Here is a 25,386-nt window from a genome sequence, read left to right on the forward strand (position 1 = left end):
ACAATTGTCTCTTCTCTAAAAAACATAGAGAAGAATACTTCCTCATATTCTTTCTCAACAAGGAGGAGGAGGGTATTATGTAACTTCCAGGTTGAACTTTCTCAACCTTCTTGTTGAGTAGGACTAGCATAGTGGTTAACAGTGCCATATGATGGTTGAAGACATATAGCAGAAAGGACAGACTGGAGGTAGAAAGACCACTTAGGAATCTATTAAACAATTTCAGATAAGAAGAGATGCAAGACTAAATTAGAATAGTTGCTATACACATGGAAAGAAAGAAATGGATGGAAGAGATGTTATAGAGGTAGAATCAACAAGAACTGGCAACAGGTTGGATGTGTGGAGTAAGGGAGGATGAAAGGTCAAAGATGATGAAGATGTTACATGGTAGATTGACCAAGAGGATTATGGTGCCATCAACAGAAACAGGAAAGTTGGGATACCAAATACGTTTTAGGGAGAATATGACAAGTTCAGTTTTGGATATATTATGATTGAGATGCCATTAGTAAACTCAGGGAAAGACATCCGGTTCAACTTCTTAGTTGGACATATGACCTTGGAGTCTTAAAGAAAGATCAGGAGGAAAAGACATGGGTTTTGGAGTCATCTATAGGGTAAAAGGGATGGAGGAGGAGGCCACAGAGAAGACTGCAAAGAAGAGAGAGAGAGAGAGAGAGAGAGAGAGAAGAGAGAGAGAGAGAGAGAGAGAGAGAGAGAGAGAGAGATACAGATAATAAGTAGCATAGCTGAGATTCAAACCAAGGCCATCTGACTCTAAATCCCATGCTCTTTGTACTGTAGCAATAAGTGACCTTAGAAAGATTTACCTTAGTGGAATGATGGGTATAGAAACCAGATTGCAAGGATGACAGGATAGATGATCCTCAAAGTCACTGGACTGTCTGTCATTTTTGTCTTTGTAACCCTAAAGTCTAGAACAATGTCTTGCACACAGTAGATATTTAATAAATGTTTGTTGATTAATTGAGGAGAAAGTGTGGGATTTCATACCTCCTCAGAGTCTAATGTCACACTTCTTCCTAGTTCTAGACACAAGTTAAAGAAAGCAGAAGTTGGCTTCTAATTCTCGTGAAAATCTTACCTTTTAGCCCACAAAGTCCACACATGGCTGCAAACACAGAGGACTCCATTTCAATATTCCTGTTGCCAGTTTTGTAAGCTCTTTGTAAGTAATCGAGCTTTTTTTCATTGGAGAAAGAACACAATGCTCCATCCAGACGTCCTTGTCCTTAAAGAGAAGGGAGAACCTTTGACCAGTGGTCTTGTAGAGTTCACAGGCATGCTTAGAGTGGCTCATAGGTGTGTTTAGAGTGGCTTATAGGTGCTATAGCCTGAAATTGTTTCTACAGGTCATTTAAATCACTAGATTCATCTGTATCCTCAGTTTTTACTTTTGTGGTGTAATTTTCATTAAATTTGACAAACATTTATTACGCATTTGTTATGCTAAATTCTGAGAAGACAGAAAATTAAGAAAGCATGGTCCATGCTCTAAAAAAACAAACACTCCAACAGCTCTAGTTTAGTGGGGGCAGAGGAGAGAATGTAGGGGAAGAAAGAGAAGCTAAATTCTTTTTTTGAATTGGTCTGGATCTGAGATTTCATTGGTATAGAGAATTGTGAAGAAATTCCCTTTACCAATATGGATCAGAAACTGTTTTCTAAGACTCTGAAAAGTAAAAATGATGTGCCCCGGATCACACAGCCAGAGACAAGATTGAAACCAGGTTTCCTGACACTAGTGCTGCTGTCATTATACCCTGCTGCCTCTCAAATCCTGTGCCTGAAAGTACCTGAGAGAGGTGCCCTGCCCCCACATGGCATGAGGATCAAAGGGGGGAGGGCTTGCTTTATGTGGGCAGGCTCAAGCAAAGCTTTATGGAGGAGGTGACATTGGAGGTGAATGAGCTGAATGATGGATAGGCTATTAACTAACAGAGAAGAAAAAGGAAGGCACCATACTACAGAGGCTATATGTTTTAATAGGGGAAAGCACACTGGACCTGGAGTTAGAAGATATGAGTTCTAGTTCTGTTTCCATCACTTAGTAGCTCTATGACCATAGGCAAGTCAACTTCCTCTAAGCCTTTTCCTCCATCTGCAAAAATTGGTTTATTGTTTAGTCACTCAGTCATGTCCAATCTTTTGTGACCTTGTGGACCATAGCATACCAACACTGCCCATGAGGTTTTCTTGGCAAAGATACTGGAATGGTTTGCCATTTCCCTCTCCAGTGGATTAAGACAAACAGAGTTTAAGTAACTTGCCCAGGGTCACATAGCTAGTAAGATTCTGAGGCTGGAATTGAACTCAGGTCTTCTTGATTTGAGGGCTGGCACTCTATCAAGGCCAGCGCTCTATCCACTATGCCACCTAGCTGACCTGTGCAATCATATGACAGGTATTGTTATTAATGACAAGCTAAGTAATTTGTATTTTATTCAGAACATGATGAGGAGGCAATGAAAACTTTTGATCTGGGAGTACTCTAGTCAGAGTTGCAGATGTGGAAAATTAATCTGGCATTAGTTTGTAAATTCACTTGGAGGGAGGAGGCTAGAGGTGGTGAGACCAGTTAAGAGGCTATTTTAATTATTGAGGTGAGAAGTAATAAGGCCTGACTTAGGATGAAAAGGAGAGAATTCATGTAAGAGATATTATAGAAATAAAATGGATAGGAGATGGTGAATAATTGAGTGGGAGAGAGTAATATGAGGGATACAGAAAATGACAGAGGTTCTAGCCCTGGTAACTAGGAGAACAATAGCACCATTAACAGAAATGAATAAATTGGGAGAAAGGATGGATTTGGGGAAGAAGATAACAAGATCACTTAAAGATATGTTGAGTTGGAAGTGTTGACTACACATGACAGTGAAACTGTTCCACAAGGAGATGAAAATGAGGTTCTGAAGCTAAAGTTAATGACTGGGACTCGTCCCAATGACATGTAAGCACTATAGTCATAGATGCTATGAATAAGGAAATTCAAGCCACAGGAGCGGATTAGTTAATGGAAGACAGTATATCAGTATACTTATATATGTATATATATATATATATATATATATATATATATATATATGCAATATATATATATATGCAAATATATATATGCAAATATATATGAGAGACAGACAGAAAGACATAAAGACACAGAGAGACAGAGATACACAGTGAGAGACAGAAAGATGAAGAGACAGAAAAAGAGATAGAGATATATAGAGGCAGAGAGAGACAGAGACAAAAACAGAGATATAGAGGCAGAAAGAGAGATAGATAGATAGATAGAGCCAGAGAGGGAGATAAAAAGCCAAAGATAGAGACATAGACAGAAAGAGATATATAGAGACAGAAAGAGAGCCAGAGACAGAGAGACAGAGATGGAGAGAGAAAGCCAGAGACATAGAGAAAGAAGAGAGGAGCCAGTAGTAAAGGAAACAAGGAAGGAGGGACAGCAATAGGAGAACTTGGCCAATTTCAATTTCAATTTCACGCTTTTCTCTCTTTACATCTTTCCCTCTCTTTCACTTCTATTTCCTCCTTTTTCCTTATTCTTATTTTCCTCATCTCTCTCTCCATTTCTTCCTTTTCCTTGAGGGTGCCAATGCCCCACAAGTATTGTTTACATCCTGGGTTGATACAACTAAAGAAGCAGGTTATTACTGAGTTAGATTGGATACCCTCGTGCAACCCTTGAGTCTTTCCTAGCATTCCCCACTCCCACCCTAGCCATCTGTGCAATACTAAGGTGGAAATATTTTGAGGCAGTTCCATCCCTTTGGGGCTCCCATGTGTCTTTCTTTATGTTTTCCAATACCCACTGGTTCCTTCTGTCCTCTGCTTATCCTTTTAGGTTCAGGTGAATAGCAAAAGCAGTGAATGATTATGTTTTCCTTTCTCCTGAATCACTGATTTAAAAATTAATGACATCAAAAGAGACACAATTTTGTTAACTTCCCTAATTGCATTTTAGTATTCAATTTGTTCTTGGAGGATTAAACCCAACCTTGAGTATAAATTCATTATGTGGGTTTCTCTGCTGGTTATTATGTCCCTGTGGTCTTATGCTTTAGCAACTAGAAAAGGCTGTTTCAATTTCCTTTTAATCCTCTATTATTAATTCCCTGAAGTGGGTGTTTTCATATAATTTGTGAGTTTAAATACCAAAGAGATACCAACAATTTTCTGCATAGACCCAACTGTTGGTAAGTTGTCCTTACCTTCATAGAAATCATAAGTACACATTGTATGCCCAATGAGTGTTGGGAAGTCTGGAATTTCTTTGCTACAATTGAGTAATTCTTCTGCCAATTCCTTGTCCAGCTCTGTACTCTGAGTAACCACAGTGTCCAGGATTATCTGCTCAAACTGGGGCTTAAAGAAGGAGTCTACAGCTGTGTCTGTTATAACGACAGACCCAGGCTCAATCCCTGTAATGTGAAAAGAAAATGAAAAAGAAGTGATTGCAACAAAACAATCCTCAGAGCCCATTTTTCTTATCTAATCTAATTCCTTTCCCACATGAGAGCTCTTTTGGTACTTGAATATTGCTAGCACATCCTTGCTATGCCTTTTTTTTCTCCAGGATAACAAGTTACTTCATCTGATCCTTTCTCCATTTCTCAGTGTGTGTCAAGTTGTCTTACGTCCTTCCTAAACTGGGGTGTCTAGAATTGAACTCAGTACTCCAGATGTGAGTAGAGGAATCACCGTAATTTCTGGTGATTCTACCTTATTTACTACAGCCTAAGAGAGCAATAGACTGAAGAAACTGCATGTCAAGCTTAGGGTCAGTCAGTTATTCAGTCAGTCAATAAGTGCTTAGTGTGGGCTAAGCACCATGCAAAGTGCTGGGGTTAAAAAAAGGGGCAAAACCCCCATCCCTGCTCACAAACTATTATAATTATTGTTATCCCTATTTGACATATGAAGAAACTCAGGATCTAATAGATTAAATAAATCTGGTGGCCACATTCCTATGAAGTATCAGAGCTGGGATTCAAATCCAAGTCATCCCAGCTTCAAGGTGAGTACCCTTTCCATGGCGATTCTGTTCAGGTATGGGATGGACTAGATGCCTCTGAGGTCACCTTTCCAATACTTTTATTCTATTATTCTATTGCCCCCCATCCCCTCTGTATTGTGCTTTTTATGGCTAGCTGGCTTGCCAAATCCCAGTCTTGGCCTTGTGAGACCTTTAAAGTTTTCTCTAGCACTCAAAACATAAATGGATCCAAGAGCATCATCCACTCTCTTACTATTCCCATTTACTTCACAGTTTTATTGGGAGAAATAAAAAGGATAATAAAAGCAATTCCTTTTATTATTGAAAATGGATATATAAATGAGTTGAGAGGCAGTATCAGGTGCTGGATAGAGGGCTGAATAACCAAAGGTCAAGTTCTGCTTCTGCCATATGCTAACTACATGACCATGGGAAGGTTCCAGGCTCTCAAAGCCTTCAAAAAACTCGGAAGACTACAAGTCATAGATGAGTTAGTTGTCAATCTGTGTTAGTGGAGATCCCGACACCAATAAAGTCAGAGCTCTTCTGTATCCTTAGCAAAACAAAACAAACAAAAAAAAGTTGTTGTCAATCTAACTCTTCCCATGTAGTACTATGGGGCTATGAGAATACATAACTATGGCAGCATGTTTGCTTCCCAAAAAAAGCTTCCCATGCAAACCAAAGAAAGTCTACTTGTTGGTCTCTTTGCCTCAAATCTCTCCCCAATTCAACCAAGCCTCCAACTCAGCTACCAGAGTGATGTTTTTCAAGAAACTCCAGTTGTTCTCTATTACTTCCAAGATCTACGTGGCATAGTGTATAGAGCACTGGACTTAGTACCAGGAAGACTCATCTTCCTGAGTTCAACTCTGGCCTCAGATATTTCCTAGCTGTATGACCTTGGGCAAGACACTTAACCCTGTTTGCCTCAGTTTCCTCATCTGTAAAATGAGCTAGTGAAGGAAATGGCAAATCACCCCAGTATCTTCACCGAGAAACTGCCAAATAGGGTCATGAAGATTTGGACATGACTGAAAAATGACTGAACAACTTCAAAGATCAAATATAAAGCCCTTTTGCTTTCATGACCTGGTCTCCTCCTCTCTTTCCAGTCTTCTTATACTTTACTCCCCTTCACCTTCTCTATGACCTAGTGACACTGGCATAATGATGTTCCCTGCAGAAGGTGTTATCTCCTGATTGCATGCATTTCCACGGCTTGTCTTTTGTGACTGGCGTGTCCTCTCACCCCTTCTCTGCCTCCTGAATTTCTCTGGCTTCCTTCAATGCTTTGCTAAAATTTCACCTTCTGTATAAAGTTTTGCCTGATTCCCCTTAATGCTAGTGTCTTCCTTGTGTGGTATTTCTTGCCTGTGTTTGTTTGTGCATATGTTGTTGGTTGCATGTTCTCTCCTGTTTTAGAATGTGAGCACCTTGAAGTTAGGGCTCTCTTTTTGCCTTTGTAACCTCAGTACCTTGTCTAATGTCTGACACATAAAAAGCACTTAAAAATTGCTTATCGACTGACTGACTAGCACGATGATACCTCTGTTAGGTATCATCAAGGATTCCTGCTTAGCACCTTGGATTGTTGGGCTTTCCTACTTTCTTTTAGCTCATAGGTGAATGTGCTACATTTGGTAGTTTGATTGGTGTGGCAAACGCACTCTATTTTCATACCAATTTTTTATGCATCCTGCTCCATCATAGACAACTGAGTACCTTACCTATGCCCCCTGACGTGCCAATGCGGATGATTGTCACATCATAACACTTCGCATAGTAAAGGAGTTTGATGAGCCCATGCAGCATAATTGAAATGGAAGGAATGCCCATGCCATGCTGTCAAGAAGAAAAGAAAAGTCATCATATTTCTTTGAAATTGATAGATGCACAAGACATTTTGTTCCTTCTTTACAAGTTAACAATGCACAGATGAATTTATATAATCATTAAGCACTTGGCAAGGCTGGGGAAGATTTAAGTCATCTCTAACTCATATCCCCATGATTGCCTGATGGATGGGCACATCTGGGAGGATCTGAAAGAGGATTTCCATCTCCATTTAAGTGGGTTCTGCCCTCCTAGGCAGTAACAGAAAAAAGACATTATATAGTCTCTAAGATTGTCAGGGGGATATAATTTCTTTACTCCCGACCAGGCGCCTGACGAGGAAACTTTTCAAAAGAGTATTTTTCATGTTTAATTTGATTGTGAGAAAATGTGCTTGTGTTTGTGGCTGTCATGTCACTCAAACTTCTGTATTGAGCTAAGTGGAATTTGCAATTCCTTTTGTTCTTCTTATGTTTCCCTGCCTGAGTTCGCTCACTGCTATTTCTATGTGTATGATGAATGGGGAAAAGGGGGAGGTTGGGTGAGAATGGACCAAGAATCTAGGAATAGGCATCTGAAAGAATACTCCAATAGAGAAAAACCAATTAAAGTAACTCTGAAGTTTCACTCCATCTTTGGCAAAGATGACAAAAAAGGAAAATAGCAAATCTTAGAGGAGCTTTGGGGAAACAAATACATTAATGTCCTGTTGGCGGGTCTATGAATTGGTAAAGCCATTTTGGAAAGCAGTTTGGAACAATACTCTAAAAGTCACTTAACTGTGATATCGTTTGAATGAGAAATAGTACTATGAGGCCAGTAGATAGATAGATAGATAGATAGATAGATAGATAGATAGATAGATAGATAATTTAAATGTGTATATGAATAAATGTGTGTATGTATATGTGTATATATTTATATGTGTGTAGATAGATGATAGATGCTTAAGACACCAAAGAAAGAGGAAAAGGATTTACATACAACTTTATTTATAGCAGCTATTACTAAGGGGGTACCATCAGTTGGAAAGTGACTGAACAAATTATGATATATGAATATAGTGAAATACTATTACACCATGGAACATAATGGAAGGGACAGTTTCAGAGAAACCTGAGAAGACTTATGTGACCTGCTGCAGAGTGAAGTGAGCAAAGCCAGCAGACCAATTTATACAATAACAACAACATTATAAAGACAAATAGCTTTGAAAGGCTTAAGACCTCTGGTAAATACAATGACCAACAACAATTCCAGAGGACAGGTTATGAAGCATGCTGCTCACCTCTTGATGGAGAGATAATGGACTGCAGAAAAGACATGAGATATGCATTTCTAGACATGGCCAATGTGGGAATTTGTTTTGCTTGATTAAGCATATTTGTTACAAGGGAGGGAGGGAACATAAATGCGTGGTAATTGAAAAAAATCAAATAAAAAATCTCTGTAAAAAAGAAAATACACTGAGAAACAGATTGCAAACACAATTCATATTTTGCAATATATGCTGGAAGCACAGGCAAGAATCATGACAGAGTGTGGGGATGGTGTGGAGTTTTGAACACTTTCCGTCAGTCAGTCAGTCAGTCAATAGATATTTATCAAGTGCTTACTATGTGCCAGGCACTATACTAAGGACTTGGGATTCAAAGAAAGGCAAAAGACAGTCTCTACTCTCAAGGAACTTGCAATCTAATGGGGAAGTCAACAAGCAAAAAAAAAATGTACAAATAAGATGTATACAGAATAAATAGAAAATAAATGAGAGTGAAGGCTTTAGAGTTAAGAAAGATAGGGAAAGTCTATATAATATGAGATTTTAGTTGGGATTAAAAGGAAGCCAAAGAAATCAGTAGGCAGAGATGTGAAGGAGAACATTCCAAGTAAGGGGGACTATCAGAAAAAATGCCTGGAGATTAGAGATGGAATGTCTTATTTATGCAACAGCAAGGAGGCCAGTGCCACTGGATCAAAGAGTAGATGGTGGGGAGAGAGATGTGAGAAGACTGGAAGTGGACTAGGTTATGAAGGGCTTTGAATGTTAAATAGAGGATTTTGTATTTGAATCTGGAGGCAATAAAGAGCAATTGAAGTTTATTGAGTAGTGGAGTGGCATAGTCAATCCTTTGCTTTAGGAAAACTCATTTTGGTGGCTGAAAGGAGGTTGGAATAGAGTAGGGAGAAACTTGAGGCAGGCTGACCTACCATCAGGCTATTGGAATGGTCTAGGTGTGAAGTGATGAGGGCTTGTACCAGAGTGGCAGCATTGTCAGAAAAGAGAAGGGAGCGTACCTGAGAGATGCTGAAATGGTAAAATTCACAGGTCTGGGCAACAGATCAGATGTGAGGTGCAAGAGACAGTGAGGAGTGGAGAATAATACCTGTAAGTCTAAGAAACTGGGGATCTGAGATCAGTAGACAGGTTTGGGTCGAATAGATAGATTGGAAAATCGTTAGTATAGAGATGGTAATTAAGTCCATGGGAGCAGATGATTTCACCAAATGAAGTAGTACAGAGCAGGTCTGACTAGAAGCAGCTGTTCAAATAGAGGAGTGTTGTTTAACTCTCTAGCCTATATACTTTTGAACTCTAATGACAGGAAGATACTGCCATAACATCTTTTGACCTCATCATTCCATTGAAACTGCCCTCTCCAAGGTTCCTAATGATCTCTTAATTGCCAAATCCAAAAGGCATTTCTCAATTCTCATTCTTCAGGATCTCTCTGCAGTATTTGACCCTGTTGGTCACCATCTCTTCCTTTATACTTTCTTAGATTTTGGGGACAGCATTCTTTGCTGGTTCCCTTACCTATCTGATCTCACCTTTTCAGTAGAACGATGAGGTCAGAAGGTGTTAAGGCAGTATCTTCCTGTCCTTAGAGTTCAAGAGTATGCAGGCTAGAGAGTTAAACGACTCTCCTCTATTTGAACAGCTGCCTCTAGTCAGACCTGCTATCTGGAGGCAATGCAATGAAAACAACGATGGACTTAGAATCAGGAGGGATCTGGTTTTAAATCCTATTCCTGACACTTACTATCTGGGTGACCATGGACAAGTCATTTTACTTCTCTAAGTCTCAGTTTCCTCATCTGTGAAATGGGACTACAATCACTGAATTTACCTACACCACAGAGTGGTCATGGAGATCAAAGGAAATAATACTTGTAAAGTGCTTTGCAAACCTTAAAGCATTAAATAAACAAATGTCAGCTGTCATTACAGGAAATTTGTCCAGGCACCGCTGGAGTAAGTCTAAACACTGGAAGTGATTAAGCTAAAGTGTACTTTGCACAAAGAATGTAGAGGAGCCTTGTAAGTGAAGCTTTTCCTGTGTTCCACTCGAAGGTAGAAAGACTTTTTGTACAAGAGAGCATATTGGGAAAGAAGGTAGGAGGGCTGGTCTGTCCTGGTAGTTGGATGGCTTCTGTCAGGACTATTCAGGATGAGTTCAGTTTGGAAACCCAGAGGAAACAAAGTCCATTTGTTTTCAGCAGGATCTCCAAATATATATTCTGTTTTCTTTATATCATGAGAGAACATACTCTGTGAAATAATCAATTTCTGGTCTGTTCTGGTGAGCTAAATCCATTCCCTTTCCCCTCCTCACATTTGATACAGCCTGCTTCTCCAATCAGAATTTGAGAAATTGTGTGTGTGTGTGTGTGTGTGTGTGTGTGTGTGTGTGTGTGTGTGTTAAGCCCTTGGAGAGCAGGGCCTGTGTCTCTTGCCTTTTTTAACCCCAGTGCCCTGCCCAATGTTCTAATCACACTGGCTACTCAATAAATATTTGCGGCTACCAGTGATGACATAGTAACAACTGAGCTTATTCAGTTTTGTTATAGGTTTCCTGTTATCTCCTCCTATCTGTCAGCTAGAGAAAAGACATTTTCAAAGAAGGGCTCCCAGTTAGGAATTCCTCCACTCTGCTGATGAAACCAAGGTCCAGTTTGCTGACCTTAGAGCTAGAACCATGTTTTAGCTACTCTTCTCCCAAGGGGCACTGAGATTAGGCTGTTTTTATTTCATGGTGAAGTTTTATTGCTCGCTTCTGGTGGTTTTCAATATATTTTATTAATGCTATATTTTACTATCCTCACACACTCAGACTGCTTGAACAAAGGGTGGGGTGTTGTAAGTCAAAAAGCATGTTAAGGCTTTGGGAAGCAAGGTCTATAGAAACATGAATCTCCACTCTCCCTTTGAACCCGAAGTGGGCAGCATCCATACACTCTTTTTTTTTTTTTTTGGCTAGGCAATGGGGTTAAGTGACTTGCCCAGGGTCACACAGCTAGTAAGTGCTGAGTGTCTGGTCTGAGACTGGATTTAGACTCAGGTCCTCCTGAATCCAGGGCAGGTGCTCTATCCACTGTGCCACTGAGCTGCGCCTATCCATGTACTTCTAATACGGGAAGCTCACCTGTCTGTCTTTTTCTTCCCCATCATCTTCCCCTTTGCTGTCATTGCTAGCCTTTCGTTCTCCTCTCTAACCATCACTGTGCCCAGAGACTGCCAAGTCAGTTCCAGATATCCACACAGGCTGCTGCTTAGGGGGGTAGAGTTATGATTAGCTTTCAGTGATAGTCATCATTTCCTGGCATGGGAGCTGTCTCTAACTTAACTGCTAGACAGGAGAATTGTTACAGGCTTCTCTGGTCTCTGGCCACACCTCAGGCTATTCTTCCTCTGAGGCTGCATGTCTAGTGATGCTACACGCTCCCTGTTGCTACATTATGACCTTGTCCCATAGGTAGAGACAAAATTTGTAAGGCCAAGCTAGAGGCATTATTCTTACACATCTTTATGACATTCTGCTTCCCTGCAGACAATAGCTAAAAAAAAAAAAGAGTCAGGGGAAGGGTAAAGGGGATGACATTTTGTGTATAGTTCATAAAAATTGTAATTCTGTTCTTCATTTATCTTAGGGCACTGTGTGTCTACTGCCGTTAACATATTCTAAATGCAGGAAAGTAATTTATAGGAACCACATGAAAATGCATTAGCAGATTTTCAGTAGCGCTTATTAAAGTTTTAAACTGTCACATTTTGGAATAAGTACAAATTTCCCTGGTGTACTAAGACTTCCACATTCACAGAGGTAGAGAGGTGTTGAAGAGAGAGTTGTTGAAAGGTGATGTGTGTATAACAGGGACAGTTAATAGTTACCAGTGAAAAAGAAAGTAGATGTCCTTTTTGCTATTTCTAACATGAAAAATTTACATGTTAACTGCCCCGAAGCAATACTGAACAGCATGTCCTGCCCTTTCTTTCTTTCTTTTTTTAAATTTTTAAAAAAATTTTTTGGACTAGGCAATGAGGTTAAGTGATTTGCCCAGGGTCACACAGCTAGTAAGTGTTATGTGTCTGAGGCCGGATTGAAATTCAGGTTCTCCTGAATCCAGGGCCATGCTCTACCCATTGTGCAACCAGCTGCCCCCCCCCTTCTTTCTAATAATGAATTTGTACCTGGCAACTTTGTGGGATTGTATTGGAAGGTCACACATCACTGAACATCTCAGTGGTCATGTGGGTTGGGTAACCCCTTCACCAAGGTAGAACACAGCACCCCATACTTTTCTCATCCCATGAAGCAGATATAAAGACAAAAGGCACTGACTCCTGTCTGGGCCCCTCTTCAATTCCACAGAGACAGTGCTAGAGTGAATAAGGGTGCAGAAGGTACTAAGAATCACATATTTATAAATGTCCGTGCAATTGCTGATACTCTTAATGCATGATCTTTTTCAAATGACCAGTAAGTTGGTGCTCTCCTGGAGGAAGTGTCCAGAATGTGAAAGATAAAAACAGCATGCTTATCTTCGAGCATTCCCCATTCCTGATTGGAAACTAACCCCTACCCTGCTTACCCATCCCTGTAGGTAGGAACCCAGAATCTATGCTCCATTTGAGTCAGCTAAGTGGTGCAGTGGATAAAGAGCCAGGCTTAGAGTCAAGAAGACCTGAGTTCAAATCTGGCCTCAGACATGTACTAGTGGTGTGACCCTAAGCAAGTCACTTGATCTTTGACTGTCTCAGTTTCCTCAACTGTGAAATGGGGAAAATAATAGCACCTACCTTACAGGGTGGTTGTGAGGATAAGATGAGATAATACTTACAAAGCACTACATAAATGCCAGCTATTATTAACTATTCAGAGCTTTTGGCCCACTTCCTGTTTCCCAATTGTGGTGGGCCAGACCCCTTCCCTGCCCCAACCCTGCAGAATGGACATGGCTGCTCACATTGCTTGTATAAGCAGGGAATAAACAGCAACAGTTCTTCTAGTAAAGTGGAGGACTACTAAGCCTTACCTTTAACCCTGACAATGATTCCTAAGGTTTTCTGGGTCTTCCCATCTTTTCTGCTGCTACACCCTCCAGACCCCCAGGCACTGCCCCCCGGGGCTTTGCCATCTGCCTCACGCATAAACCCATTTTCTTTTAGGTCTTCCAACCACCCTGCAGCTAAGCCTTCTGTTACATATTGTCTCTTCTAGTTAGAGTGTAAATTCTTGAGGGCAAGTACCTTCTCAATTTTTCTCTTTGTATCCTCAGGGCTTAGCATAGTACTTATAACATACATGCACAAGCACATAATACCTGCTTAACAAATTTTTTCATTCATTTATTTATGCATTCATTTACAAGTAGCCAGATTTTTCTACCCCACAATAATGATTTCAATAGCTTCCATGAGGTAGGTTGATGCAATGATTTAGTACTTACACTGACAGAGAGCACAGGGCCTGCTTTGTACATACAGTATCTGTCTGTCCCAGCACAAATGTCTTGTATGTCTTCCTCACTTCCCTCAAGTCCAAGTTCTTTGCGGATAAACAGCGCAAAAGCCTTCATTCTGTTGGGACTCCCTCCAACACAGACAAACTGGAAAAAAAAAACATCCAAGAGCAGTTGTAGTAATCAACGTGGTAACCAAGGCTCAGTTTGCCTCTAAAATGTCTCATTCAGCTCTTCCAATGTGCCTTATGCTAGTGTATGTCTATACTTGTAAACAGTATTAGGCAGAGAGCAGCAGTGTAGGGGAGTTGAATGTATACTTGCCCTGGAGTCAGGAAAGATGGAAGTTCAGATCCTACCTCTGACACTTACAAGCAATACAACTGTGAGCATGTCATTTAATTTCTCTGTGCCTCATCTGTAAAAATGGAAATAACCATCCCTTGGAGTACTTAACTCACCCAGTGTTTGAGAAGATCAAAGATCATCTGTGTAAAATGCTATGAATGTTGTTGTTGCGTCATTTTCAGTCATGTCTGACTCTTCATGACCCCATTTGGAGTTTGCTTGGCAAAGATACTGAAGTGGTTTGCCATTTCCTTCTGTAACATTTTATAGGTGAGGAAACGGAGGCAAACCAGATTAAGGGGCTTGTCCAGGGTCACACAGCTAAGAAGTGCTGAGGCTGGATTTGAACTCATGTCTCTCTGACTACAGGCCTGTCACTCTATCCACTGTGCCACCTAGCTGCCTTGTTATGAATTTAAATGTTTTATTATTATTATTATTATTATTATTATTATTATTATTTTGGAAGTGAATCAAAGGAGACTGGATCAAGTCAAAGAAATTTTCTACATAATCTGACAATACAGTAGAGTGTAGACCATTGTTAATCAAAATGGAGTTCCTCCATAAATCTGATGAGATTCTAGGTATTGGCCATTGGATGAAAACAATTTATGGAACACAGGGAACTCCTAGTGTTTGGACAGTGAATGATCAGTCATGCAACCTATAGCCTATATAGGAAAGCTAGGACTTGTCTCACTCTGCTAAAACTCAGCTCTTGGGGAATTGTTCTTCTTGTTTTTCCTCAGACCTATTTCAGAGTATATCGAGGGCAAGGGGAGTAGCAGGGGATTCCTCCCATCTTCCAACCAGAAGCATCATTGACAACTTGTAGCACCATATGGCCATGGGAAACATGGGCTTCCATGCAGCCTGAAAAGAGAATTCAAAAATTGCTTCCTGAATGCCAACTTCCTGTGCAGAAAAGGGGTATTTTAATCTCCTTAGAGAGTGTGATCCTGGGATCTTGCCCCTAAGCAGAGAAAGAAGTTTTTCAGGGCAGCACCAGCTTTGAGAATTGCCTCGTGGGTAACTCCAAGTTTAGGAGTTCCTGAGTTTGAGAATTCCAGGGACTAGATCTTCTAGAGAGAAAAGATTTCCTGATGCCTCCTGCTCCTTGGAGGAGAAAGGCAATGTTTATCATTTTAGCACAGTATCCTACTTGGACCATGAAGCCAGATAAGGGGTCATGCCCATTCTAAAGAAGCATGTAGTAGTACCCTACCCAAGGATTGAAGGCAATGGAGACTACAGTCATGCAGCAGTTTTGGAGCAGCCTCTGACAGTAAGTATTCAGCCAAGCAGTGTCTGGAAGCATAGTAGATACTATGAAACCAAGGTCAGGAGCAGCTAGGTGGTGCAGTGGATAGAGCACAGGCCCTGGAGTCAGGAGGACCCAAGTTCAAATCCAGTCTCAGATCAGACATTTGACATTTACTATCTGTGTGACCCTGGGCAAGTCACTTAACCCCAATTGCCTTGCAAATAGAAAGAAAAGAAACCAAGGTCAGCAGGAGCAACATGAAGACTTCGGGGTCCTGTAGCGTTGGAGGCTTGAGCTGTCCCTTTTCATGTTTCTTGACTATACACATTCCCTTCATAAGTACCCTTCCAATATACCCTGGTCATATCCATCCCCTATGTCTGTTCCTCTCCTCTTATGATCTCTATGTGCGTCCATTCCCTCTGCTGATGCTGTTGTTTATTTGTGGAAAAGTGCACTCCAGATTTTTGAGAGAGATATCTGGCTGTTGTTGGGTTTTTAAAAATTTTTTCCCTGCTGTATCAGTAAATGACTTTGCTTTGAGCTAATTATGCCCTCTGGCTAACTTTTAAAAGACAGACATATTGGTGAGGGCTTATCATGTATAATTTAAGGGTACATGTCCACTGAGTGCCTAGATCTACAGTAGCCATTCTCAGTCTTCAAGTCGGAGAGTTTCCTGGGTGCTATATTATTATTATTGTTATCATTATCATTATTATTACTATCATTGGCTTATGACGAATATTACCTGACCAGTGTTTAACATTAACCTGGCATTAAATATAGAACAAAACAAATGATAACTTCAGTATGATCAGTTTAAGTGAACGGGTCAGCAAAGATATGCTCACAAAATCAAAAAAAGGGTGGTTCACATCTCACCTGAGTGTTTCTTAATGTTTTCATTTACATTGAATATCTCGGCCTGCTTTAGACATTTGCTCTTGCATAAGCCCTGTGTTAAATAATAAATGAAACTGAAAAACTGAATTACACTAATATCAGTGGACATATTTAAAGAACCAGTAGGTTCTTTAATTCAGCAAAAGTTTGAGAATTGTTTTACTGGCAATCTCATGAATTAAAAATCAGTTCTTAGTATTTTTTATAATACAGAGAGTGTCTACTGAAGTTTTTATAACTAGTAGTGAAGACCTCATTGAACCAGTACAGTCTAGAACCTGAGCAGGCCTAATTGTAAAAGGACTTAAGAACTCATAATGCCCAAGTTATTGGCATATTATTTGGTGTGGCAAGCAGGGCCATCAGGGCTTTGGGTCAGAAGTAGAATAGGCATTAGAAAACAAAAGTGTTGCACTCAAGGGTGCCACAACATCTAAGGAAATTGGCTAAGAGCCGGCAATTATGTTGAAGAAATAACAAGCAAGAAATTTGATTACTAGTTTTCAGCTTCTACTTGGAGGGCCCATTCCTAGGTATCGTGGATCAGCAGTCAGTTGCAGAAGAATTAGTCTAGCTTCTATAGTTGGAATAAATCACAAAGACTCACCTAGTTCCGCTAAGAAGTAAAAAGATGGAGCAACAACAGCAGTTCTTGGGGAGTATCTTCTGATGAGGAGAAAATATGTCATTTGAGACTAGATAACAGTAAAGTAGGTTTAGATAAGAGTCACATGGTGACTCTCTTTTATACTTTCCACGATGGCTGTCCCAAAATGTTGTCTTTTCTCCTTACATCTCATTCCATTTACATTGTATATATCATATGTACTTCCCCCTCAAGTTGTCCTCCCCAGTGGAAGGTGAGCTATTTGAGGGAAAAGACCATGTTTTTCGCACTTCTTTGTATTTCCAGAAATTAGCAGAGTACCTGGCATTTAGTAAATACTTCATAAATGCTTGTTGATTTAGACTTAGTGAGATCCTTGTCTACTACTGTGCTGAGAAAATAGAGGCCATTCATCGTGAGTTCCCTCTTCTCATCCATTACATATCTCTATACCATCCCTCATTCTCTTCCTCTGTTCTGGCCCTTGATGAAGAAGAGGTGACTCTTCTTTTTTCCAAAGTCAACCACTCTACCTATGCCCTTGACCTCATCCCCTCCCTATTTCTCTGGGAGCCTTTTCACAATCTAGCTCCAGCCTAGTTTTCCTGACTTATTTTCTATTACTCACCTTTATATATTCTGTGTTCTAGTCAAACTGGCTTAATTGTTTTTCCTTAAATTCAGCATTCCAGCTCTCATTTCTGTACCTTTCTCCCATCCCCAAAATCTACACAATCTTTTCCTCAGTTTCTTAGAATCCCTATCTTCTTTTAAAGCTTAGCTCATGTGTACCTTCTAAAGTAGGACCTTGGACATAAAAAATTGGATGAATGTATTTCAATAAAATTTATTTTCTTTGTAGTCCTATGAATTTTAGTTTATATACTTAAAAACATTATTCTGAGGGGTCCATAGATTTTACCAGATTGGCAAAATGTCCCCATGACATAAAAAAGGTTAAAAACTTCTGTCCTAAAAGAAGCCTTTCCCAGTCCACTTAAGCATTCTTGCTCTCTGCCTCATATTGTCTTTATTTACTTGTTTATTTACTTGTCTTATCCTCTAGTTAAATGTAAGCTCCTTATGAGTAGGGGAAGTTACTCATTTTTCTCCTTGCATTTCTAGTACCTAGGACAGGGACTCACCCATTGTGAGTATTCAATAAATGCTCATTGGTGTTGGAGGTTTTAACATTATTTCATTAAGCTATTGGATATTCTAATCACATTATGTGCTATTATTATTATTATTATTATTATTAATTACTACTACTACTACTACTACTATACTACTACTACTACTACTACTACTGCTACTACTATTCTCTTTTGCTGATTACCATGGAGCCATTTTTGTAGCCCCTTGGTTTATTTGCCAGGGGACTAATAGTTGGTAATCAGCTCTAACTCAATTCAAATTTAAAGGCTGGGTAGAAAAGGAGGTGAAATCATGAGCTAAGTTGAGGTTTTGAGTTAACAGTGTATTTTCCATTCAATTTCCTCCTCTATTATCATGAAAAGCCAAGAGTTGGCTTGAGATCTAAGTGTATGCAAGCTATTTTTTGCCAAGTATGATAGTTTCTAAATAACCTCATTGTCTGATACCAGTGAATGTAAATGACTATGATTTATATTGATCATAAAACCAAAACAGATGTTAGAGTAGCTTGTGGTTTGATTTCTCCTTTGAACTGTAGCTATTGCTGCAATCAACAGGCATTACTGGATGTTGCTGGAGCCATAAGGATGAAATGGTCAGACAGAAAAAGCTTAGATAAGACTTTGTAACTGACAATTCTTAAAACCAGAGTCCTAAATCAGAGGCACCAGAATTTCAACTATAGATCTGAGTTTCAATTGACTGCTTAAGTAGGAAGTTAAGCATGACTGGTGACCACCAACATTGACCTTGATGGTCACTAATCAGTCAAAGCCCCAAATGAGTTTTTGTTTTATTTGCCCTTGTTCACTCCAGAGAGACAGTGGTGAGGAAGATTAACAAAAGTCACAAGAATGTGTGGAGGAAACAATATTAGTTGCTGATAAAGTTTATTTAGCTCTTACTATAAGGTATACACTATCTTATCTTCAGTATTGATTTAAAAAAATACCTAAAATTAAGTTTCCTACTTTACAGGTCTGGTGGGCCTTATTGCATTATTCTGAATTGTGTAAATGAGTATATGGAGCTTTTTAATCCATTATTATCCTTCCACTTTTATGTTTAAATGTCCTGGGGACAATTTGGCTTATGTGGGTCTCTCAACAAGCCTTTTGTAACTTACTAGGGATCAAACATGTGCTCCACTGGCACCGAGGCAATGTTAAGAGATCTAGAGGAACTCTCCTCCAGGCCTCCACTCTGCCATGTTGCATGGACCCCCTGGGGAGAACTTACTGGAAAATAGGGACAGGAGGAACACAGGATGAGTAAGCATTGGTGGGTTGTAATCTTTATCATTTGAAGGACAAGATCACACATCTATCAAAGTCTTAAAGCAGCACATGAATCAAAATTCCATTTTTTCACCTAATATGATTGTGAAGCTGCCCAAAGACATTGGGGAAGATTATAAAATTGTATTTATAGTAGCAGTCTCCCCAGCATTTTAAAGACAAAATTTTCAATATGTTCATAGATAGGCACCCAAAGAACTTTCCTCTGATTTTGTAGATAATGTTATCAACAAGGATGACAATTTGTGTATAGATGGAGCTGAAAAAACCAATGTTGTTTTGATATTGTGAAAGGCTGTGGACCTTAAGTGGACCTTAGAGGTTGTGTGCTCCAAACCATTCGTTTTACAGGCCCTTAGAGGTGACATGATTTGCCCAAGATCACTTAGGCAGTATGTACCAATACCAAGAATTAAACTCAATTCACTGTTTCCTATTGCACAATGGCACTGATTACATTAATACTGCTGAAGATATCTCCAGAAGGTATCTGTGTACCTATGAGGATTTAAAAAGTTCCAATTTATTTTTAGGCATTAGTATTCAAAATTCTCCACATTTTCCAGAAAAATTCCCTGTCCCAAGTAGGACTGCTGCTATTAAGTTTAAATTTAAGCAATGAATTGACCCTATAAAATGCTGAAGCAGAGATAAGGAAGGAGGAAGATGGAAGGAAAGCATTTCTAAATGTGAATCAGACTGGCTGGTTTTTCCAGCCATAGCTAGGGTAGCACAAAGTCACAGAGCTAGAAGGAATAGGATACACAACTGTGGAAAGGAGAATGATAGAAACCCTGGGATAGAAGTGCAAGACTGATGCTAGTTAGTCTGCCAGATAGGTAGGGTGCAGAGGCTAGGAAGGGAGAGGAAATCCCCCCAGCTCCCAGCCCACCATCTGGTAGTATCCAATTTTAACTTCTAATTCTTGCTAACTAGGTGTTAAATGTTGTTGCATTCGTGCTGCCAAAGGATGACAAGTGATGTCAACATCCTCTAAATTTAGCTTCCTTGGGCAAAGTCCTGGTCACTCTGATCTAGTTATGGCTCTACCTGTGGATTCCAGTTAATGCTAAAAAGATCTTCCTTTCATTCTCTTCCATATGCCTATAGCTTCTGCCCCCACAGGTACAGGTCAGACAGGTAGTTCTATTTTGGAAATTTCCCCTCACTTCCCTACCATAATATAACAATTCAATTCAATGCTTTTTGACCAGATCCATGGTTTCATTGGTATCGAATCAAAGATCTGGGAACTATTAGTAAGGAAAACCTCTGCGGTGCAAATCAATCTTGCCTCTCCAACTTCTACTCTGGAGCACTGAAAGTTCAAGTGACTAAAATCATTCACCAGCTGTCAGAGGTGAGATTTGAATCCAGGTCTTCCTTATTCCATTGCTTCACAATATTTATTATATGCAATATGTATATGCTATATTATATTTATTATTTTCATTATATTTATATTCTATAAATTACATAGAAGGTTCTTTGGTTATATGGAATTGTCATGGTTAAGAAATGTTTCTTAGGCATTGGGAAGTCCACATAATGGTACACACAGTCAGGTGAGAATTCAAGCTTTGGTAAATGGAAATTGTAGAGTCTATAGCAGTAATAATGATGATACTACTACTACTACTACTACTACTAATAATAATTATAATTTATGTAGCACATTAAGGTTTACAAAATACTTTACAAATATTATCTCATTTCCCCCCCACAACAATTCTGGGGGGGATAGAGGAAGATGGTATTATTATTTTTATTTTTACAGATGAGGAAACCAAGGCTGAGGGAAGTTAAGTAGCTTGTTGGTGGTCACACAGCTAGTATGTGTATGAGGCTGGATTTAAGCTTGGGTGTTCTTGCCTCCAGGCCCAGCCCTCCATGTGCCACTGAGCTATCTTCTGAAGCCTCCTTCCTATAGCAGGGTGAATAGAAACTCTTAGATACTTTCCTCCAGGAGAAATGCTGATGACATGGCTCCTTGGGTTTAGCCCAGGCTCTACAGTGTGTGACAGCGCAGCATAGTGGAAAGATTGCTGATTTCTTGACTGCTTAGAATCAGGAAACCCTGAATTCTAATCTCATCTCAGGCCCTTGCTATCTGTGAAACCACAATCAAGGCAAGTAACCTTTCAGAGGCTGTTTCCTTTCCTTCAAAATTGGCATAATGATACTTATACTACCTACTCCACAGGCTGGTTGTGAAGTAAATTCTTTGCAAACTTTCAAGAGCTCTATAATGGAATTGTTATTGGTAAAACAAATGGTACACATGAAATATATTTTTCAAGCAAAAGATCATCCATTCAGAATTGGAACCAACCTTAGAAATCATCCTTCCCTTGTTTTATAGATGAAGAAACTGAGGTCCATGGAGAGGAACTGGGTTGCGTGAGGCCGCATAAGCAAGGAATCAGGCCCAGCTTCTCTGAGTCCAAATCTAATCATCTTTCTTTTGTGCTATTCCCCTGAACACAAACCTGAGCTGTTTTTAGCCAGGACACCAAGGTGCCGTCCAAAATTTGTTCAAGTACATGGACCCTCAACATCCAGTAATAACACTTCTGTTCTATCATCATAGGCCATGTGGTTTGCAGGGTGCTATTGTTTGGTGCTTGGTTGTGGTCAGAGGTGGGCATTCTCATTCTGGCTCTGTCCTTCACTAGCCTTGTCACCTCGGATAAGTGTTAGGTAACCTTTATGAGCCTCAGTGCCCAACTCTTAGGAGAGATATGATACCTGCCCATCTCATAAAGCTATTGTGAGGAACAGAAGAGATACTTACTATCAATGAAAAGGATTTGAAAGTACTACAGAAATGTAAGGCATTATCCATTCATTTAATCAGTTGTATGTTTATGTTTATGTTCGAGCTTCCGATTCTTCCACACCAGGGCCATCCTTAGAGGGGTGCAGGGCCCAGGGAAAACTACAGTATTGGGCTCCAGGGATGTCTTCATTCGAGGCAAATCTAGTGAGAAGCATCAAGAACAGCCTTGATCAACTGAACTGAGCTTAAGCATCAAGGGTGATAGGTAGGAGAAGTATTACAGTTTAAAGAAAATAGTCAGTAGCACAGATATCACAGAAGGGCAACATACACAAAGGGGTATGTTTGAAAGGGACAAAGGACACATTTGTCAGCAAGCCAGTCCTGGTCTTTCCCATGTTGCCTTGGTGATGACGGAAGGAGAATGGGAGAGCTCAGGGCTGATTTTGAGTGAGCACATCAGTTTTTGTTTCAGCAAAAGGTGTTGATGCTACTTATCCCTACTCCCCTCTTGTTATATCCCTGAGTTATACATTATATGTTATATCCCTGAGTCACTTCATAGCTTCAGCAATCTGGTCCCTCTACTATGTCCCTTTCCCTCCACCAAAAGCACAGATCCCAAGACAATTGCTTAGATTGCAACACAATAAAGATGGTTCTCTGTGTTGCTGGATGGCACATTTCTTGGAAAAGCAACAAATCTGAATAATGTCATCTGAGTCATTTTATTTTTTTAAGTGAAATGAAGTTTTGTTCTCTGCTACTTTGATAGTATTGGGTTTAATGACTTGAGGATTAGGGAAATTCACTTAAAAATTTAGGCCTTAATTAATGATCTACTAGATGCTCAATATTTTGGTTAATTCCCAAACTCTGAGCACCACTGAGGTTATCAGAATAATTTTCTACATTCCTGGGGCAAGAATAACCAGTATATGTATACTTGTATTCAAATTAGCTTGAGAGTCTTCATGTTTCATTGAGGATAGAGAGGAATTGCTCTATTATTGGATAAATTTGACATAGCTTCAGAAAATGAGATTGGCCTCAGTTCCTATAAGAACTGTGACTTATTCCTTTAGTACTAAATGTGAAACTCAAGTGATATAAGTAAAAATGAGAAACAGCTGATGAAGAAAGTCAATATTTCCCAGTGTTCTAGATATTTTTATTTACCTTTACATCACCAAACATGGCTGGAAGATTATGTGTCTTTGTTCCTAAATCCAAGTGGTAAAGAATGTCTTCATCCATAGAATCCAGGTGAGGGTTTTTAACATGGACAAACCTATTTCTGAAAAAAAAAATGAGAGTTAATGTAGAAAGAAGTCAGGGGATAAATCACACACAAAAGAGGAAGAATGACAATCAGATTGAAATATATCATGAAATATGATCATATTGGTTTCCCAATGTGGTTTATAGGCATGTTCTCAGCTCTCATGTGGGTCACAAACTTTGCACTGGGGTCAGATGATTTGTTGGGATTCCTTGGGTATGACCTCCCAACACAAGGAATCTTAAAGGTTGCAGCTAAAATAGAAGCTAGTCAGAAAAAGAAGGATGCTTTTCCATTCACTTTGTCAATAAATGGCTGCCGTGATTGAAGGAACTTTTCCTTATCCTATGACTAGTTGTAGGCCACAAAATATTATGGCAGAAAAGGATCATGGAACCACATAATCAAGCTGAAACAAATAGATAAGGATAATCTGAGAAGTAAGAGAGAAAACTGGGTTGGAAGGGCATGAAAAGATTCCTCACGAGGCCTTTCCTGAACCTTCCCAAACTAGTAGTACCTCTTCACAAAAATCTCCTTATATACATTGTGGATATGCTTACATATGTAACTGTCTCCTCTGGCTGGCCTATAAACTCCTTGAAGGCAGGTGCTATTTTTGTTTTGTTTAGTTCTTGAGAGATGAAAGAATAATGAGGAAAAATGGAGAACAAAGAGGAAGGGAAAGAGAAAGAGGAGTACATAGAGAAAAAAACAAAGCCATAAAGTCTATTTGTCATAAACAATTGGAACTATGAAAGAACAAAAACTAGGAGAAGGGATAAAAAATGGATATCATAAAAAAATACCCAGGGCCAGATAAGAAGCAGAAAAATGAAAAACAACATCTATTGTCCTAGGAACATCTTTCTAATAGAGATCAGAAGCTCTAGATAGAAGTGTGTGTGTGTGTGTGTGTGTGTGTGTGTGTGTGTGTGTGTGTGTGTGTGCGTGTATGAGAGAGAGAGAGAGAGAGAGAGAGAGAGATGGAAAAGAGAGAGGAAAAGACAACAGAGAGTCAGAGACAGAGAGAGATTATATGCTGAAGGACCAAATGTTTAAATGCAAAATAATACAAATCAAGAAATAAGGAATACTATTATAATACTGCATATATATATATATACATATATAATACTGTATATATATATATATATACTATAATATTGCAAATAGTTTAAATATTGTAAAAGATTTTCAGATTACAGTCAATCCTTGATTTTACCACATAATTCACCTTCCCCCAGTACTTCAATAGCTCCCTCCAGATCAAATGTTGACTTCAGACCACAGCCTTCAAGTCTCTCCACCTTCCCTATCTGCTTTCATCTCAGCTGTAACTCAAACCTTAACTTCCTTTCTAGTCTATCTTGTCTTCTAATGACTTATTGCATGTGGTATCATTCCTACATCTTGATTTAAGCTTTCCCCATCCTTTCTGTAAATCACAGTTCAACTTCTGACTCATTGTGGATGTTACCTGACTTTTACCAACCATTCACACCCAAACAAACACAAACCTCATTTGTGTCAATAATTTCATAGCAGCCTGCAGGGAGCAAAGCTGACTGCTATATTTTCCTAGACTTGCCCTACTCATTCATTCTCTGGGGAAGAGCTCCTAGAGGGAAATCCAGAAGTGCAATCACAAGATAAAAAGATGGCAAAAGAAAAGAAAAAAGGAAGAAAAGGCAGAAGATTGGATAATGCATAGTTGAATAATCAAATTGACTTCATATCCTTTTCTCAACATAAGGGAAAATCTGTTCCCTATCCTATTTGTTACTGAAGTTCAAATCAAATATTACCTTCTAGAGGCACGTGTCCCAATATTTGGGATCTGCCCTTGGCTTCTGTGGAGAATTGTCTTGGATGAGAAAGGAGGAAGGTCAAGCTGACCCAAAAGGCTCTAGTATATTTTGTGGGATTTTCTCAGTCCCTTGGCTCAAAGCCCCCAATCAGGAAATCTAGAGAAAAATGCTTAGTATCCCCTGGTTGAAGGAGATGGACTCTTCATTTATAGGGAAGGGAATAAGCATTGATTAAGCACCAACTATATTCCAGGCACTATGCTAAGCACTTTACAATTATCTCTTGATACTCCCAACAACTGTGGGGGGTAGGTGCTA

The 25,386-nt window shown here is 39.5% G+C and overlaps 1 protein-coding gene across 3 annotated transcripts in view; it reads right to left on the reverse strand.

Moving 5' to 3' along the window:
• The window catches only part of UPP2 (uridine phosphorylase 2), a 53,385-nt gene that overhangs the window by 11,677 nt on the left and 16,322 nt on the right, over positions 1-25,386 (reverse strand). Inside the window, exons 1-6 of one of the 3 annotated variants that reach the window (XM_021004959.2) lie at positions 21,991-22,166; positions 16,741-16,799; positions 13,601-13,759; positions 6,766-6,880; positions 4,251-4,460; positions 1,109-1,255 (exon numbers count right to left, since the gene is read on the reverse strand). In XM_021004959.2, coding sequence (XP_020860618.1) covers positions 1,109-1,255; positions 4,251-4,460; positions 6,766-6,880; positions 13,601-13,729 — 601 coding nt within the window. In that variant the 5' untranslated portion in view covers positions 13,730-13,759; positions 16,741-16,799; positions 21,991-22,166. Of the gene's footprint in view, positions 1-1,108; positions 1,256-4,250; positions 4,461-6,765; positions 6,881-13,600; positions 13,760-16,740; positions 16,800-21,990; positions 22,167-23,154; positions 23,273-25,386 lie in introns of those variants that run through there. The other 2 variants (XM_021004947.2, XM_021004958.2) reach the window with 2 other exon arrangements.

This window comes from Phascolarctos cinereus, unplaced genomic scaffold (genome assembly GCF_003287225.1).
Source record: "Phascolarctos cinereus isolate Bilbo 61053 unplaced genomic scaffold, phaCin_HiC Scaffold_726;HRSCAF=1367, whole genome shotgun sequence".
Lineage (NCBI taxonomy): Eukaryota > Metazoa > Chordata > Mammalia > Diprotodontia > Phascolarctidae > Phascolarctos > Phascolarctos cinereus.